Source organism: Antechinus flavipes, chromosome 2 (genome assembly GCF_016432865.1).
Source record: "Antechinus flavipes isolate AdamAnt ecotype Samford, QLD, Australia chromosome 2, AdamAnt_v2, whole genome shotgun sequence".
Taxonomy (NCBI): Eukaryota; Metazoa; Chordata; class Mammalia; order Dasyuromorphia; family Dasyuridae; genus Antechinus; species Antechinus flavipes.
The window spans coordinates 498731225-498748523 of NC_067399.1; the positions used below are offsets into that span (position 1 = coordinate 498731225).

At 43.8% G+C, this 17299-nt stretch overlaps 1 protein-coding gene across 3 annotated transcripts; it reads right to left on the bottom strand.

Moving 5' to 3' along the window:
* Positions 1-783: 783 nt before the first annotated feature.
* On the bottom strand, positions 784-16186 carry AK1 (adenylate kinase 1). 3 transcript variants are annotated; one of them, XM_051980057.1, is made up of 7 exons: positions 16083-16186; positions 12870-12908; positions 10158-10193; positions 8747-8910; positions 5916-6032; positions 1789-1980; positions 784-1058 (listed from the first exon to the last, which is right to left on the bottom strand). In XM_051980057.1, exons 2-7 carry the CDS (start codon positions 12874-12876, stop codon positions 990-992), a joined length of 585 nt encoding a protein of 194 aa, XP_051836017.1. In that variant the 5' UTR covers positions 12877-12908; positions 16083-16186; the 3' UTR covers positions 784-989. The 3 variants fall into 3 exon arrangements, with proteins under 3 accessions (XP_051836017.1, XP_051836018.1, XP_051836016.1); XM_051980058.1 differs by lacking the exon at positions 16083-16186 and adding an exon at positions 14116-14147; XM_051980056.1 differs by lacking the exons at positions 12870-12908; positions 16083-16186 and adding an exon at positions 10300-10458.
* Positions 16187-17299: the final 1113 nt, after the last annotated feature.

Below are 17299 nucleotides of genomic sequence, written 5' to 3' on the forward strand. Positions count from 1 at the left end.
TCTATTTTCAGGACAGTGACTGCGATAGAAGCCATACTATAAGGGGCTGGGAGTAAAGGGGTAGTAAGGAAGTGGAAGTACTAGTTCCAGGAAAGTTTTTGTCAATGCAACAGAGATTTAAACAACTCCCTGTTCTACTCTGACCCAAAGTGCTATATAAGGCAAGGCTAAACATATAATGGGTGCTTATCCACTTGTCTCAAAGCACCCATCCACCTGTCTCTAGGAGGCTACAGCATGAGTTGAGGGTCTATCCAGCATCATACCTACCACCCACTACCTCTCTGATAAGGAAAAAGAGTGGTATCCCTGGGCTTTGTGCCCCATGTCACAGAATTTCAGAGCTGGTGGGGACCTTCAACAATCATCCAAATCCCCATCCCCTCATTTTACAGACAGGGAAACCTATGGCAAATAATTTACCCAAGGTCATATAATCTAGATGTTGGTAGAGACAGAACCCATTCCTGACTCCTTAACTCTGTAAGGCGGTGAAAGAATGTTAACAGTAGGCATTCAGGGAAAATGATGCTGACAAATGAGAGGTGGCGGCCTTGGGTCTTCCCAACTGGGCTGGGGAGCAAAGCAGCCCAATATCTACCCATCCATTCACCACTCCATAGTCCTGCCTATCAGGCTGGAGGGGAGGGGGAAGAAGGGAGGATCAGGAAGACCAATTCTTGTCCCTGGCCAAAGGGAAAGGCGAAAAGCTCATGCTGTAGCTGGGGAATGTTGGTATATTGTCAGTGAACTTTACTTTGAATCAAAGAACCAAAACCCGAATGTCCTTGGAGATTCCTTTAGTGAAGTTGCGTCCATGAAAACAGGATAAAGCCACTTCCTCTGTCTGAGCACGGAGCTCAGAGCTAGGTGGGGGAGGAGCTAGGAAGGGCAAGCAGGAGGGGCATCGGCTCCTGCCTTGGGGTTGGAGGAGTGGGAGAGATGAGTTTCTCTGAAATAGGGGAGATGACAGGATTTTTCAAACCCCATTAGTTCAGGGCATCCAGATGGGTACAGACTTCTTCAAAGACACTGTCCACTGAGCCTTCTGCATTGATCTGTGGGAAGACACAAGGGTCATTAGACTGACCTGGAAAACCAGGATGGGTAGAACTTGTGGACTTGAAGGACTTCTCTGAGACAAGGCTAATTCATCTGTCCATGTCTCTCCCCCACCCTTCCATACCTGGGATGGGAGACAAGAGGGATTTAGGTTGATATCAGAAAGAACTTTTGTTTGTGTGAGAGAAGTCTATGGAAGGAAGATGGGGAAGGGACAGAGTCAGGGGAAGGGACTAAATGATCTTTTAAACTTGAGGTTTTGAAGACTTGGGTGGAAGAGCTCACAGTAATGAAACCTAGAGAGGCAACAGATAAAATGGAAAATAGTTTTCAGGGCCTGCAGTCAAGAGACCCAGACCTGAACTCTGGCTCTGCTCCTTACTTAGCTAGCTGACCCTGAGTTAATTATATAAGTCTCAGTTTCCCCAATTGTAAAATGAGGGGGGGGTTAGATTAGGTGATCTCTAAGGTGACCATCCAGTTGTAGTCCTTTAGGCCTGCCTGAAGGAATTCATCTCCTGTATCTACGGGGGCTAAGAACCAGCTCTCCTCCTCCCCACTCCTTCCTTTCCTAGGGCCCTGGCTTTGCCTTCCTCCTCTTCTCTGAATCTGGGCCCAGTGTCTCCACCCCCACCCAGGATGCTTTCAAGGCCCCCAAAGATGTAAGTCAGGGAGGGTTCTGCCAGCCTTCCCACCTGCCCTCTCTGACATCCCCAGCCCCTTTACCTTGCGGACAATACCCCGACCCTCATAAAATTTGATGACTGGCTCTGTGGCACTGTAGTACGTTTCCAGACGTTTCTTGATGGTCTCTTCATTATCATCTACACGGCCACTGCTCTCCCCTCTTTTCAGCAACCTTTCCGTCATAGTTTCAGCGGCAGCATCTATGTGGAGCAGCAGTGTAGGGGTGCCAATCTAGGGAGACAAGAAGGGGATAGGGAATCAGGACAGAGAAGCTCTGAGTTCCAATCCTAATTATACCAACTTGCTGGTGATGGAATCAATCACTCAAGCCACTCTGAACTTCCATATCTTTAGTCCCAGAACATTGGCCTTGTAACGTTTGGTATCTGTGTCTGTAACAGAATCAGATCACCTAGAGCTGGAACTTTTGAGATCACCTGGTCCAACTCCCCTCATTTTATAAATTGAGAAACTGGAGTTCAGGGATCAGAGGCCTTCACCAAGGCTAACAGCAGAGCTGAGGTTCATTGCCAGGTAGTCTGATTCCAAAATTTCCAGTTTCATTCCATAAACCTGTGGTTAGGCTTATGATGGGATAGGATTACTTTAATTTTTTTATGAGGTAGGTGAGACACCCGGTGGAAAGAACCTTGGATCTAAAGTCCAAAAGCAAAGAAAACCTAAGTTCATAGAGTAATACCAGCCCTGGAGTCTGGAGGCCCTGAGTTCATCAAGTTCAGCCTCAGATATGTAATGCTTACTTACTGTGTGACTTTGGATAAGTCACTTAATCCCAATTGCCTCGCCAAAAAAAAAATTCTACATATAAATTCATCACCTCTGTCAGGAAGTGGGTAGCATTCTTTATCCTTGGTGCTCTAAAATCATGGTTGATGACTGTCTTTTGTTTCTTTTTTTGTCAATCTACACACATTTATCATTACCTATAATGGTGTCTACAAACACCAGATATTGTACTAGATGCAAGTTATATAAAGTCAAGAATTAGATAAAGAAGATGCAATGAGACCATCCAAAGGTGAGATAGAAAAATCATCCAACTTGTTATAAATAGTATATCATAGATTTCTCCTTTTCCCCTTTTTTTCCTTTTCTTTCTTTTCTTTTTTTTTGCTAAGACAATTGGAGTTAAATGACTTACTTGCCCAGGGTCACACAGGAAGTATTAAATGTCTGAGGTCAGATTTGAATTCAGGTTCTCCTGACCTCAGGCTGGTGCTCTATCCATTGTGCCACCTAGTTGTCCTTCTCCTTTTTCTTATGACATTAGTATCATTGAGCTATTTTTTTAAATAAAGTCTTTTATTTTCAAAACACACGTATAGTTTTCAACATTCACCCTTGCAAAATCTTGTGTTTCAAATTTTTTTCTCCATCCCTTTCCCCCACTCCCTCCCCTAGATGGCAAGTAATTCAATATATGTCAAACATGTACAATTCTACTATACATATTTCCACAAGAAAAATCAGACCAAAAAAGAAAAATATGAGAAAGAAAACTAAATGCAATTTTGCTTCACTTTTACAATATTGATGTCATAGTTCTAAATTGTCCTATGCTTTTTTTTTTTCCCCTTGGTGAGGCAATTGGGATGAACTTGTCCAAGGTCACATAGCTACCAAATGTTAAGTATCTGAGGCTAGATTTGAACTCAAGTCATCTTACCTCCAAAGGCTGGTGCCTTATCCATTGCATCATCTAACTGCCCTGCTTACTTTACTCTGCTTCAGTCCTTACAAGTCTTCCCTGGAAGGTCTTCTTTCCTCATTATTTACTGCACAGTAGTATTCTATTACATTCATGTATCATAATTAGTTTAGCCATTGCTCAATTTCCAGTTTTTTGCTGCCACACAGTGAGCTGCCATAAATATTTTTGGAATGAATGTATTATCAACACATGCCATATTCACCCTTTTTCCCCTTTTTTCTTCTGTTTTTTTTTTTTTTCCTCTCATGGCTTTTCCCTTTTGGTATGATTTTTCTTCCCCAATATGATTCACAAAGAAATATATATTTTAAAAATTAATATACTATGTATAACCAGAAAAAGAAAACAATAAAAAAGAAATCGTTCAGTGGGTAGATGGGTAGTGGGAGAATGAAAAGTCTATAAAAATAAATTTTAAAAAATGTTTTTGTACATGGATTCTTTCACTCTGTGTTTATCTCCTAGAGATATAGATCTGATAATTGTATTGCTAGATCAAATGGTACTGTTTCATAATTTTTACCACATAGTTCTGAATTGCTTTCCAGGAAGGATGTACCAATTCACAACCCTATCAACACTTCGATAATTTGCCTGTCTTTTATGGAGTATTACTTGACATATTAGAGTATGAACTCCTTGAAGGCAGAACTCTTTTTCATTTTTTAAATGTGTATTCCTAACAACCGGTACAGTATGTGGCATATAAATGAATCTTTAATAAGTGAATTATTATATTGAATTGAATTGGCTACAATATTGTACTGCTTGTCATTCTCTTCAATAGTGTATTCAAGGCCATAGGCTCCAATATCCAGACACTCAAATGATATATGTTGAACTGCATGTATGTGATACAAAGTTCTCAAGTTCTCAGCTGATAAAGAAACAATATAATTAAAGATTGGAAAGCTTTCACAGAATAATCAAGGCAAGAATTGTCTACGAGGCTATGTAGAGAGGAACCATTGCTCTGGGAATCCAATAAAGTCTAATAAATAAGGAGAGGCCAATAAAAACATGGGGTACTGGAAGCAAAGCCCAGCAGCTTTTGACAACCATGGGGCTTTGTGTGGGATGACATCTTCCTCCTCTAGAGATGAAGTCACCAAAACTCTCTCCTGGTTTTCTCCAAGGAGAAAATCTAAGTGACCACAGTACCCTCTTGTGTCTAGGGGAGGAAAAACCACTTGAGACAGAAATGGAGAATGTCCAGTTTCCATTCAATTCAATACTTATTTTTAAAAATCAACTATGTGCAAAAGCACTATGTTAGGCACAGTAGGAGTATAGAAGCAGAAATGGAAACAGTTCCTGTCCTCAGAGAGCTTATCATAAATCTATTGAGAGATTCCATTTTGGTCCCTAACTTGTGATTTCAATATTACAAGGAATTCCTACTGAAGAAACTCCAAGGCAGATTAGTAGTGTTTTACTCTTTGGAAAATTTGTTTAGGGCTCCTGGGAGATTAAGAGCCCAGGACTGAAGGTGGGATTTCAAATCCTGTTTTCTTGCCTCTGAAATCAGCTCTCAATCTATTACAAGCTACTACAAGGGCACATTGAAAACAACATTTAAATAGTCTATGTATTTCACAAAATACAGACAAAATCTCAGATGAAAGGGCTTTAAATGTGTAATGTTTAAAGCCAAACCTAGCCCAAGTACTTAGCTATGGGGCGGTATTATAGGTAGCATTTATATAAAGATTTAAGGTTTACAAAACACTTTACAAATATTTTCTTCTTTTACCCTCATGATAATTCTGAGAAATAGGCATTATTATTATTATCTCCATGTTACTTTTTTTTTTTTTTAAGGCAATGAAATTTGATTTGGGTAATGATTTGCCTGGGTCACACAGCTAGTTAAGAGTCTGAGAATAAATTTGAACTCTTGACTCCAGGACTATTGCTCTATCCACTGTGTCAACTAGCTGCCCCATCCCCAATTTACAAACAAGGAAACTGAGGCAAGCAGGTAGAAGTCAAATCATTTTTTTGCTTAAGACCATACAGTGTTAATTTGATGCCAAACTCAAACTCAGATCTTTGTGGACTATATAGGTCAAGTGTATCATCATCCACTGTGCCACCTAACAGAAGGAGAGAGACTTTTTTTTGGGGGGGGTCCCTCAAATTTTTTATCATGCAGATTGGTCCACTGAAAGTGGCCACTTTCAGGATGTGGCAATGATACTATGGAAAAGGAAGTACAATTAGCATCAGAAATGTCCTCCTGGTTGGAGCAGCCAGGATCCTCCCCTGTCTAACCATGCTAAGTAAGCAGAGAATCTTCTGAGTCTTACCAATTGTGAGGCAAGGGTATCATGAGCCCCTCAGTCACCTTCCCACGGCATGCTTCCCTCTCGCACACCAAACCCCACATGTCAAGCATCAGCAGCAGGCCAGACAGCATCCAAACTCAGCTTACCTTCTTTTCAAATTCTTCTCCCTGTTTCACTTCCCGAGGGTAACCATCTATCAAGAAGCCCTTGGATGTCTCAACCTTGGCAACCATGGCGTCTCTGAGCATATCCAATACCGTATCCTGGGGGAGAATGATAGAGGGGAGGAAGGAATTGACGGGGAGAAAAGATAACTTGATAATAATAGTTGTTCAGTCATGTCCAGCTCCTTGTGACCTCACTTGAGATTTTCTTGGCAAAGATATTGGAAGGGTGCAATTTCCTTCTCCAGCTCATTGTATAGATGAGGAAATTGAGGCAAGCAGGATTAAGTGACTTGCCCAGGGGCAAACAGCTAGTGAGTGTCTTGAGGCTGGATTTGAACTCAGGAAGATGAGTCTTATTAAAGATTCCTTTGGCCTCTTCTCAGACATGCTGGCCCCGTTTCCTATTCTCTTTTTTCTAACTTCTCTGAAGTCCCCCTGAAACCCCAATTCAGCTCTACTATACCCAGCTCAGGAGAGTTACTATGGATTCCACCTAGCTCTGTATCCTCTGAAATGCAAAGATATTTACTATGTAAACCACATGGTTTTGATGTGAATTATATTCTGTCTTATACTGCTATCTAGTTTGGGCTTCTGCCTACTCCCCAACTAAGTCATAAACTACTACTTCTTCTAGCACAGCACCAGACATACTGTAAGTACAGGCTCACACAAGAGCTATTGATAGATTAATCTTCAGAAGCAAACGGTAAAGCAGGTATTGTAAGAATCATTGATTGTCCTACCTCTTCTTTCCTCTTTCCTCTTGCTCTCCCCAGTTTCACCTCACCCTTTTATTCCCCCCTACTTAAGGGTATTGGGACAGTAATAATAATAATTAACAGTAATATCATTTATTGTCTATCACTGATTATTAATCTCTAACATGAAGGGCATTGTGGTATAGTAGATGGAGGACCAGCCTTGGAATATGAAAGCCCTGAATTCAAAGCCCACCACAAATATTAGCTGTTTGTAACCACAACTATATCACTTACCTTCCTCAGTGCACCTGGCCACTCTCTAGGACAATGTTACAGAAAAGTTGTGACCTGTATCACATTGGGAGTGCCCTACCTGGATGAGATCACAAATTTTGACAACCTACACCCCAAAAGGATATCCCTGACATGCCTATGGAATGTTTATCTTTATATAATACTTTTTCATTCCCAGAATATTCAATAGATTATAGTTTGAGGACAGGTATTATCTCACCTTTGTCTTTATATACCTAGCACCTAACTCAAGTGTTATTTAAGAGCAGCTATTTAAGAAAATGTTTACTATACTGAAATATATTAAATTTAACAATGCAGGGTCCCCTTGATGCAATCAGTGTTGCTTCAAAAGAAATATGCCTGATTATTTTATTTGAAAAACTAAAGGGTTGAAAAATCACAGCTATGATATACAATTAGAAGACCAAACATTCATTTAGCTAGTACATCAGAACAGAGATCTGGCAGAGATGCTGTATAGATGGAGGATGAGTTGGGAGTAGATATGATGCCATTTGGGAGATTGTTGCAGTACTTTTAATGATCCCAAGCTGCTCCCCAATCCCAAAATCTAACTTTCTTAAAAAACATTAAGTATTTTCCCAAGTATGATCTGTCATTGAAATCTTTACAGCACCACAATCATTAAAGAATCAAAGCTCAGTGTAACCTGAAAATCAGTGGAATGATGATAGGCACATATAAGATAAGTTTCTTTTTCTTTCTTTTTTTAAAGCCAGCTTTATGGTTTAAAATTTATTCAATTCAGTTTGCCAGCCATCTTATAAAGCAATATTACATATAAATCCATATTCTAGGTATTAGATATTAAAAAAAAATCCCTGCCCTCAAGGAGTTTATTCTCTATTATATAAGCACATAGGTACCAAATATAGATAAACTAAGGATTAAGAAGACATGACCTCTTTCTCTCAGAAACTAGAAAGATATTTTATTGCTTTTTGACCAAAAATTCAACATGGAAATTCATTAAAATCATATTATTAATTTTACCTCCACACTAGATCAGGCAAAAGTGAGAGGTTACTCAGACTTTCAAAATTTAAAGTTATTGAGTTATAAGCACTAGAGGATCCTATTAATCTGGAAATATTTTTAGTTTACATCTTGTGACAGGTTCTGCTTTTCTGACATATATTTACAAGAATGATTTTGCAGAAGAGGAGTAATAAGGGGAATTGGTGAGGAAATGTAGAATCATAAAAGGAGATGGGCCAGTCACGTGTCAAAAGTAAAATATGACATGAACAGCCTGAATACTTCATTGGCACCCACAAAAAAAGAAAGGTCTCTAGCATTTCTAGGGGAACATGAACAAGAATGTGAGAAGGTGAAAGGGTGAAAAGAGGTGGCTAAGCTGTGATCTGAAATGATGAGAGGAATAGCCTCAGGAATAAATCATATAGTCACTGAAATATATTTCATATTATATTTCATTTGACTCTGATAATAAGTGTGCTAAGGGCAAAGGGTGTATTTTATAGAGAACAAAATCAATGTTCATAGAAATGAAGTGATTGTTCTATACCTTACAGGATAGAGAAATAAAGAGAAAAAATCAGAACTTTCTATTTTCATTCCCAGTGGGGATATTCATATGCAATCAATGATTACTCTTCTCACCACCCCAAATTCTACAAAGCGCCTAGAATATAGGCACATGCTAAACACTCAATTAAGAAAGTTTGCCCAGATTCTAGTTCGTTGTAAGTGCTATCCAAATATTGCAGTTGTAGTCCTATAGTGCCAATGCCCTTCCTCCCCTCACCCTCCACAATCATTGCTTACCAAGGGTACCAGTTCTCCTTTCTCCATGATTTCTGACAATTTCTTGCCCCTTTCAGAGCCAGAGCTGACTTCTTCCCTCAAGAGATCTCCAGTGGATAGATGTGTGTAGCCATACTTCTCAACAATCTTCTCACATTGGGTCCCCTTCCCTGAGCCTGGTCCCCCTAAAAGAACCAGAAATACCCCTCCTCAAATGTCATAACTGAGAGAGATTTTAGAAATGTTGTAGTTCAAATCCTTAATTTTACAGGTATAGAAAATGGAGCTCGGGGGAGAAATGAACGACTTGCGCAGTCATATAGAAAATGGCAGCTCCTGGGCTAGAATTTTTATTTTATTTTTTTATTAATTTTTATTAATGCCTAGCACATAGTGATGTCTTAATAAATGCTTGTTGACCTGTTTATTGACTCATATTTATGTATCATTTGACAAATTGCAATAGGCTCTCCTCACAATAATCCTGAGAGAGATAATGCAATGTTATAATCCACGTGTTTACAGAGGTCAAATGACTCAAAGTCACATATTATATAGCATAGCCAGAACTGAAACTCAGTTCTCTCTACCTCAGACACTTACTAGCTGTGTGACCCTGAGAAAGTCAATTAACTGTGACTGCCTCTTTAAAAAAGGGAAGGAAGGAAGGAAGGAAGGAAGGAAACAAGGAAGGAAGGAAGAGAGGGAGGAAAGGAGGAAAAAAAGAAGGGAGGAAGGAAGAAAGGGAGGGAGGGAGGAAGAGAGAAAAAGAAAGGAAGGAAGAAAAGAAGAGAGGGAAAGGAAGAAAGGAAGAAAAAAGAGAAGGAAGAAAAGGAAGGATGAAAAAAGAATGGAAGAAATAAAGAGGAAGGAAGAGAGAAAGAAAAAGAAGGAAGAAAGACAAGAAGGAAGGTAGGAAGGAAAAGAAAGAAAGAAAATGGAGAAGATAGAGAAGAAGGGAGGAAGGGGGAGGAGAAAAGGGAGAAAGGAAAAAATAAAGAATGGAAGAAATAAAAAGTAAGGGAGAAAGAAAGAAAAGGAAGGAAGGTAAGAAGGAAGAAAAAAGAAATAAAGAAAAATAAAGTGGAGGAGAGAGAGAGAGGAAGGAAGAAGAAAGAAAGAAAGAAAGAAAAAAAGAAAGAAAGAAAGAAAGAAAGAGAAGGAAAAAAAGAAATTAAGAAAAAAAGAAAGAAATTAAGAAAGAAAGAAAAATTGAGAAAGAAAGAAAATGTAAAAAAAAAAAAAAAGGTTAGTTCTCTGGACTCACAGTCCAGTAGGAGTCCATAAGACCACACTAACCAGCCCCCTTTCCCCCCCAGGCTCCTTGTGGACACATAACCTTGGTGTATTGTGAGGTAGGAGCATAAGCAGCCCCACCCCCGCCTATGTCCAAACAGCTCTAACCTCCCAACCCAACAGCTCTCCAACTCACCCACCACAAAGATGATCTTGCTATTCTTCAATTTTTCTGTGGATGGAGGAAAGGAAAACCAGTTAGGCAGAAGCCCAATGGGAAGAGTGGAGGGGTTGGGGAGGGAGGGCGACCAGCCACCCAGAGAAAGGCCCAGGGATACCTTTAGCCACGTTAGCTACTTTGGTGTTTTCATTAGAGAGGCAAGACCCCATGTCCCGATCTTTGTTCCAGTCTCCTCAGTACTTCCCTTAATCTTACAGCCCTTTTCTCTGCCCATCCCTCTTCTCCCCAACCCCCACTAGGTTCTTATGCCAGGGTTTGGGCCTGTAGCCCCTCCCTGTAGCTGTCTCAGCCCCCCCAGTATTGCCCAGTTTGTGGCAAGGGTGAGGTGGAAGGAGATGTTAGCAGGCCACAACACATGTTCCCATAGAAACAGTTGCTGGGGAATGGAGGGGTGTGGTGAGGACCTCGGCCCTAGGCCCAGTCTAACTATGTGGTCTCTGTGCTGAGGTGGGCAGGGACACAGGAATTAAAGCTACAGTCTTCAAGGAATAGAGGATTTAATGCGAACTGAAGGCCTTCTCAGGCCACAACGTCGAGGACTTCCAGCCCACAGGTCAGCGGGGGAGTACCCCACAGCCCAGGTGATAGGGGGAAGAGCTGATCACTAAAGGCAGTTCCCGATTTTAAAATTCTAGAATTCTTCTCCTGGGGGAGGGGCCGGGCCTGCAGTGGGGGAAAAACGCTTTTCTGACTTTTGGTGTCCTATTCTTCCCTGGGTGACAGGAGGAATCCCATGGCCCTTCTGGGACTCCAGATCCCACCCAGGGATGCCAGAATGGGGGGGGGGGGTCATGAGGACCACAGAATGAGGCTGCTGAATGTAATCAAGTAGAGAAGCAATTGATTTTCCTTGTAGGTAAACTAATCTCTCTAGGACTCTGGACATTTTCTGTACGAGCACAACAGAGTGATTTCCTCATTTTTTTCTGGACACTTCTCCGAAGATGGGATGTAAGAACCCATTAGCTCACATCCCTTATATTTATCTGTTCAGCACTGACTGAGGATTAGGATGTTTTCAAATTCATTATACTGACAGATCTCCCCAACTCCCTAAAATTCCTATTCTGCATTTGGGGAAACTGAGGCAGGGATTTACACTCAATTTATACTCAAAATAGACAACTCCAGATCCTGACTTTGCTTCTTACTGTGTGACTTTAGGCAAGTCATTTAACCTCAGTTTCTTCATCTATAGAATATGAGGATTGGAAAAGTTGTCTCTGAAGTGCCTTCCAGCCCCTGTAATTCATGATCCTTGGGGCCCAGAGAGATTCAGTGATTTGCTTAAAGTATAATTGTTGCATTATTCCTGCACCTGCAGATGCCATGTAAGAACCCATTAACTCACATCCCTTATATTTATCTGTATAACACAGACTGAAGATTAGAATCTTTTCATATCCATTATCCTGACAGATATTCCCAACTCCCTAAAATTCCTATTCTACATTTGGGGAAGCTGAGGCAGTAAAGTGTAGTGTAAAAGAGTTAGATTTATACTCAAAATAACCAACAAGATCCCGGCTCTTCTTCTTACTGTATGACCTTAGACAAGACCTTAGACTTGCTCAAAGTATGATTGTCCCATTATTCCTGCACTCCCCTGAGTAATGGAGATAGATGTTCCTGGGGATACAGAGTAAGATGGATTCTTCCTGTGAGTCCATGAGCTAACAGAACACGCTCTGTAAATGAAGATTGAATTCAAGAGGGACTAGACACAACAGCAATGGAAAAAGTTGTGGCTCCTTTAAGAGTCTCAGCTGGTCCTAGGCCCAGATCCTACAGTGAGGGAGTTTAGGGCAGTCCAACTCCTCCTCAGTAAAGCACGTGGCCCTGCTAGGGCATGTGGGTAGGGATGCACTCCAGTGAGATGGGAGGAGGCACTTTAGGCCTCTCTGTCTAAATCTCCGAATGGCTTTCTCTCGGTGAATCGTGCTGTATCTCTCACCCCTGTGTCTCTTCCCCAGCCTGTTGCCACAGAAGGAACAGTCTATAAATACCACCTGGAGGGGGTGGGTCCTGGGGAGTTGTGCTCCTGGGAGATACTGAGAGGTCTCCTAATCACAGATTCTAAAATTAGCTTTGCTCCTGTGGGACACACAGCAAAGAAAGCACCCTATCTCTTCTCTCCCTTCCCCACCAATAGGAATTCATTGCTCCAGAGCTAAGGACTCAAAGGGAGAAGGAAAGGTCAAGAGAAGGGATGTTCGATGGGCCTCTCTATGCTCCAGGAGCCCATGATATCCCATTCCTCCCTCAATGTGCCTCTTGTAACCACACAGAGAATTAGAGTTAGAGCTAAAGGACTCTTAAAGAGATGACTCCCTTCACTTTACAGCTACACTTCACAGGCTCAGAGAGGAAAGATGATTTCCCTGAGGTCACACAGTTGGTTAATGATAGCCAGAAACCAAACCTACATTTCCCAAGTCCTATTCATTCTTCCCACTGTATCAAATCGTTTCTCCTTTTTCTGAATCTATGGATCTGATTATCACCTTCAAGAGAAGGATTAAATAGAGCGTTTGAGAAGCCCACAGAGAGGAAAAAAAATTTAGCACCGAAGTTTAGCTCTACAAAGGACCTTAGAAGCAATCTGGCCTAAACCCTTTAAAAATTGAGTCTGGAAAGCCGCACAGCAAGCAGAGGAATGCCACCTACTGTCCATCCTGCTGAGTTTGACCTGCTGAACTCTTCAGGCTGTAAGAGAAAAGAAAAAAGTGAGAAAGATTCCCCTGGAGAGAGACCCTTCGCTTTTCCCCAACCCATCCCTCCTCATCCTTTAACCAAAACCAGATGGAGAATCAGGCTTTCCTGATGGCATATAGTATCCCCCTTCCTGAATTCTCCCTAACTCCAACTTTGATTAACTGATGGCCCATTAATGATTGGTGCTGACCTCTAGGTTCCTATTCTTCTTGATACCTCTTGATACCAGTCCTTCCTTTCTCCCCAATAAGCCAAACTCCTCCCAGAAGACTAGGGCTTTAGTACAATTTAAGGCTAACCCTTAATGTCTACTTCCAAATCCCAAGCCAGTGGCTAACTTCCCACTAGGCAGAGGGCAAGGAAAGACAGATTCCCACCCCCATTCTCTAATTGGGACAGACAGATTAGGGTTGGTACTAAGAGTGCCTATCTGCTCTGCCTTAGGGACCTTCTGAGGAACTGAGGAGCGTCAGAGGTATACCTAAGGGGTTTCATCACTATCACTAACACACCTTCTCTCAAAGCAAACAATCCTATCAGTCCCCTGGCTCTACATGTTTGCAATGTGGGTGGCCCAATGCTTAACTCCCCAAGGCCAGGGCATGAGAGTCAGAAAATGAGAGCTAACTATCGTTATTTGAAGTGGACACAAAGGGAGGGGCAGCAGCCTGAATCCCAAATTCCTGGTATTGTATAGACTCATAAATGAAATGAGATGAATGAGACTCTGGCCCTGCCAGAGGGGCATCTAAGGAGTTTCCTCTCCTAGGCAATTGTAGTCCCCTGCCATCCAATACAATTATCTCAGGCCATCCCCACACCCCCCAGGGTCCTCTTGCCATGGTATCTCTTCTCTAGGGACTACCAGAACACCCTCTCTTATACTACGGATGCACCCCCATACCAATCATTACTTCTATCATATTCCCCATAAAATAAGCAATATCTTTACCTGGGGAAACTAATGTTTCTCACCCATGAGATCCTTCCTCCTCTCCAATTGAGGAATATTCCTCTCCCTACTCTTACGCCAGGAATATCAACTCTCTAAGCTTCAGTTTCCCCATCCATAAAATGAGGGAATTAAACTAACATCTAGGACCATCTATCTCTAAAATTAAGAATTAAGAAATAAAATTAAGAGAACTAAAATGTCCAGGCAGTTCTCGGCAATATAACCCCTCGGGGAGTATCATACCTTAGCCCTCCTACCCCAAGGCAGCTGAATCCTCTGGCAGCCTGAAGCTTCTTCAGCTCAAAATAACTCAGAGTATAGGGCACCTGTGTGCTGGGATGGGCAAGTGAGTTAAATGTTCTGGAGGGGTTTAGGTTACAGTCCCAGAGCTCAGCCCTAATAAGGGCAGCAGCCTGATCTAAGAATGGCCTAAGGACTAGGGGCTTTCCTGAGCACTGCAGAGGGTGACAAGTATAGACTTGGCTTAAAGAAGGCTCTCCTTGAGAAGGCCCCCTGAAAAGGTGAAGAAAAGAGAACATAGATTTAAACCTTTTAAGGTCATCGGGTCCAATCTACTCATTTTACTGATAAAAAAGCTAAAGACTAGAAAGTCTGAGATTATAGAAATGGTAGAGCCAGGAATCATGTGATTCCTACTTCAACACATTTTTTGCCAAAGCCAAGAGAGATGTGGCCTTGCTATGAGCTAAAGCACTAGGGAAGGGTTCTAATCTACCTTTCTCTCAACTCAGGGCTTCCAAAATAGAGGGACCCCCCCAGCCCCCAAAGCTAAGCCCTGGGAGCTAGGGAAAGAGTGAACTATAGAACCTCAGTGTCCTAAGTTACCTGAATGATGAAAAGTTAGAAATGAAGGGAACTTTAAAGATGATCTTGCCCAGTGCCTTCATTTCACAAATGAGTAAATTCAGAAAAAGCGTTTGTGACCTGTCCAAGATCTGATTCCCCATCGACAGTGCACCTCAGCTTCCCCCACCATTTTCTCTGCTCCCTCCCCAGAGCTGGGTTAGGTGAGTGTTCCATTGGTTCACTAGTCAGCAAGGATGAAAGGAAATCAAGAGACCCATTTCTATAAGGAAGCTTCCCACTTCCCATCTCCCATTGTGGTTGTTAGGACTGACAGCTCCTATAGGAGGCTAGGGACCCACTCTTTGTCCCATCTCTCCCCTCCAACTCCCCCCATGAGGGCACAGGTAGGTTTTTTGAACGCCCAGAGCTGTTTGGCCTTGAGAATATTCACTCAAAGCCCTCTGTAAGATGTAGGATCGACACAAGGCGGGGAGAGGAGTCCTGCCAGCTCCCTGGTGGGGGCCTAGGAAATGCACTGATCTTACACAGCCCGGCTCCAGGGAGAAATGACCTAACAACTCTTACAGACCTGCAACTGTTGGTCTCCAGGTTTCTATTTTCCTGCTTAGGACTCACACATCTCTCAATCTAACTCCTCTGCCAGACATACAGGGCCCTGCATCAACACAGCATCAAGAGGGCAACGGGCTCCAACCCCCCCACCCCATCCACCACTCTGGGCCTAGTGCATGCACTTCAGCAGCAGGGACCAGGCCCTACCGTATGGGTGACACGAGCTGGCACGCCCCGGGGTCAGGGGCCTGTGTCTGCATGCCTACTGGGAGGGAGGGGGGCCGCAAGCCTGGACCAGGAGACGGCACTAGGAGAGGCCTCTGGCACACGGACGACATGCTGGGGGCAGGGGGCGTCCCACACGCTCGGCCAGGCAGTTGCTGGGAGGGGAGAAGCGGAGGGTGACACAAAGGAGCTACTGTATGGGAAGGGGGTGGGGGACAGAGCAGGAACATAAACACGAGCAGAGACACAAACACAAATATGCCGACCCGGAGACGCACAAGGAGGACCTGCAGACGCCCGGAGAGACGGGGCCGCCGAGCCCGGAGCAAGGACCCCGCGCCCACGCAGACAGACACGGACCAGACACAGAGACCCGACCCACCGACACGCGGAGAGCGCCACGGCGAGGCAGGCGCGCGTGTCCACCCCCCCTCACGGAGCTCTGCGCCCCCGGGCGCGCACAAAGGCACACATCGCCGAGCTTCCCCATCGCGCAGAAAGGTGCACAACACCCCGGAGCCGGCCACGCCAGCCAACGCGCCAAGGTCCGCTGGCGAGCGCGCTCCACCCGCGGGCGCAAAGGGGGCAGCTGCGAGCGCACTGACCTGGGCGCTGGCTGTGGCCGCGGCGGGGGCAGGCGGTCCCGATGCCCACAGCCCGCTGCCCTGCCTGTCCTCCGCCAGCCGCTCCGAGCGAGATATATAAGGCTGACAGCGCGCGGCATGCTGGGAGGGGGATCTCTGACAGCCGCCGCCGCCGCCGAGGACACCTCGGGATGGAGGGAGGAGGGAGAGAGGGAGGAGCAGGGAGAGAGGGAGGAGGAGGGAGGGAGGAGGGAAGCAGGATCATTAGAGGCAAGGGAAGAGACGGCGGAGGGGGAAAGGCCGCGGAGAAGGCAAGAGGCAGATCGATAAATAAAGGTAGCCAGCACTACCCAGGGATGAGATTGAGGGAAGAGATGAGCTCCGGACTTGGGTGAGAACGCAGAGCCGGTGTAGGCTAGGGAGCTCCCAGTTTTGGCCCCTTCCCTCCTCTTCCTCTCTCTGTTTCTCTCCCCCACCCTTCTCTCCTCTCCCTCCTCCCTCCCTCTCTATGTGTCTCACCTCTGTGTGTCTTTCTATCTCTTTGTGTCTCTGTCTCTCTCCCATGTCTCTCCTCTGTCTTTCCTTTTCTCTTTCTGTCCCTGTTTCTGTCTCTGTCTCTCTCTCTCTGTGTCTCTCTCTGTCTCTCTCTCTCTCTCTCCCCTCTCTGTCTCTCTCTCTTCTCTCTCTCTCTTCTCTCTGTCTCTCTCTCCTTTCTCTCTCTCCCCTCTCTTCTCCTCTCCCTCCCTCTATGTCTCACCTCTGTGTGTCTCTTTCTCTTTCTGTGTCTTTGTATCTCTCTCCCACTGTCTCTCCCTCCTCTCTTTCCTTCTTTCTGTCTCAGTCTCTCTCCCTCTCCATCCCTCCTGTTGAAGGCAGGAAATATTTCTTATTCCTGTGGTTATTATGTACTATCCAACTTTCTTATCTTGGAGGCAGAATAGTCTAAGAGATTGGGAAAACCAAGGTCCAGAGCTTTCAGGTGGTTTGCACAAGGCTATATAAAGTCTAAACTCCAACTTGGATTTTTTGATTTAAGTTCCAGATATCTCCCCATGGAAAAAGAATGGATCCATCAAAAATGAATATCTAGTCTGGGCCCTATAAATACTATAGTCATTCATTTATTCAACAATCATTAAGTGCCAACTATGGACCAAAGAACTGTGCTAGGCACTAGAGATACAAAGAAAAAAAGAACCTTCAGCCCTCAAGAAGCTTGAGGGAAACAGTTTACCCTG

Excerpts from the sequence above, each read along its gene's own strand:
- AK1 (XM_051980056.1), bottom strand. The coding sequence starts at position 10,351 with ATGGGGTCTTGCCTCTCTAATGAAAACACCAAAGTAGCTAACGTGGCT. Across the intron at positions 6,033-8,746 it reads AAGGAGAACTGGTACCCTTG|GATACGGTATTGGATATGCT; the intron begins GTAAGCAATGAT and ends ATTCTCCCCCAG. Across the intron at positions 1,981-5,915 it reads GAGAAGAATTTGAAAAGAAG|ATTGGCACCCCTACACTGCT; the intron begins GTAAGCTGAGTT and ends TTGTCTCCCTAG.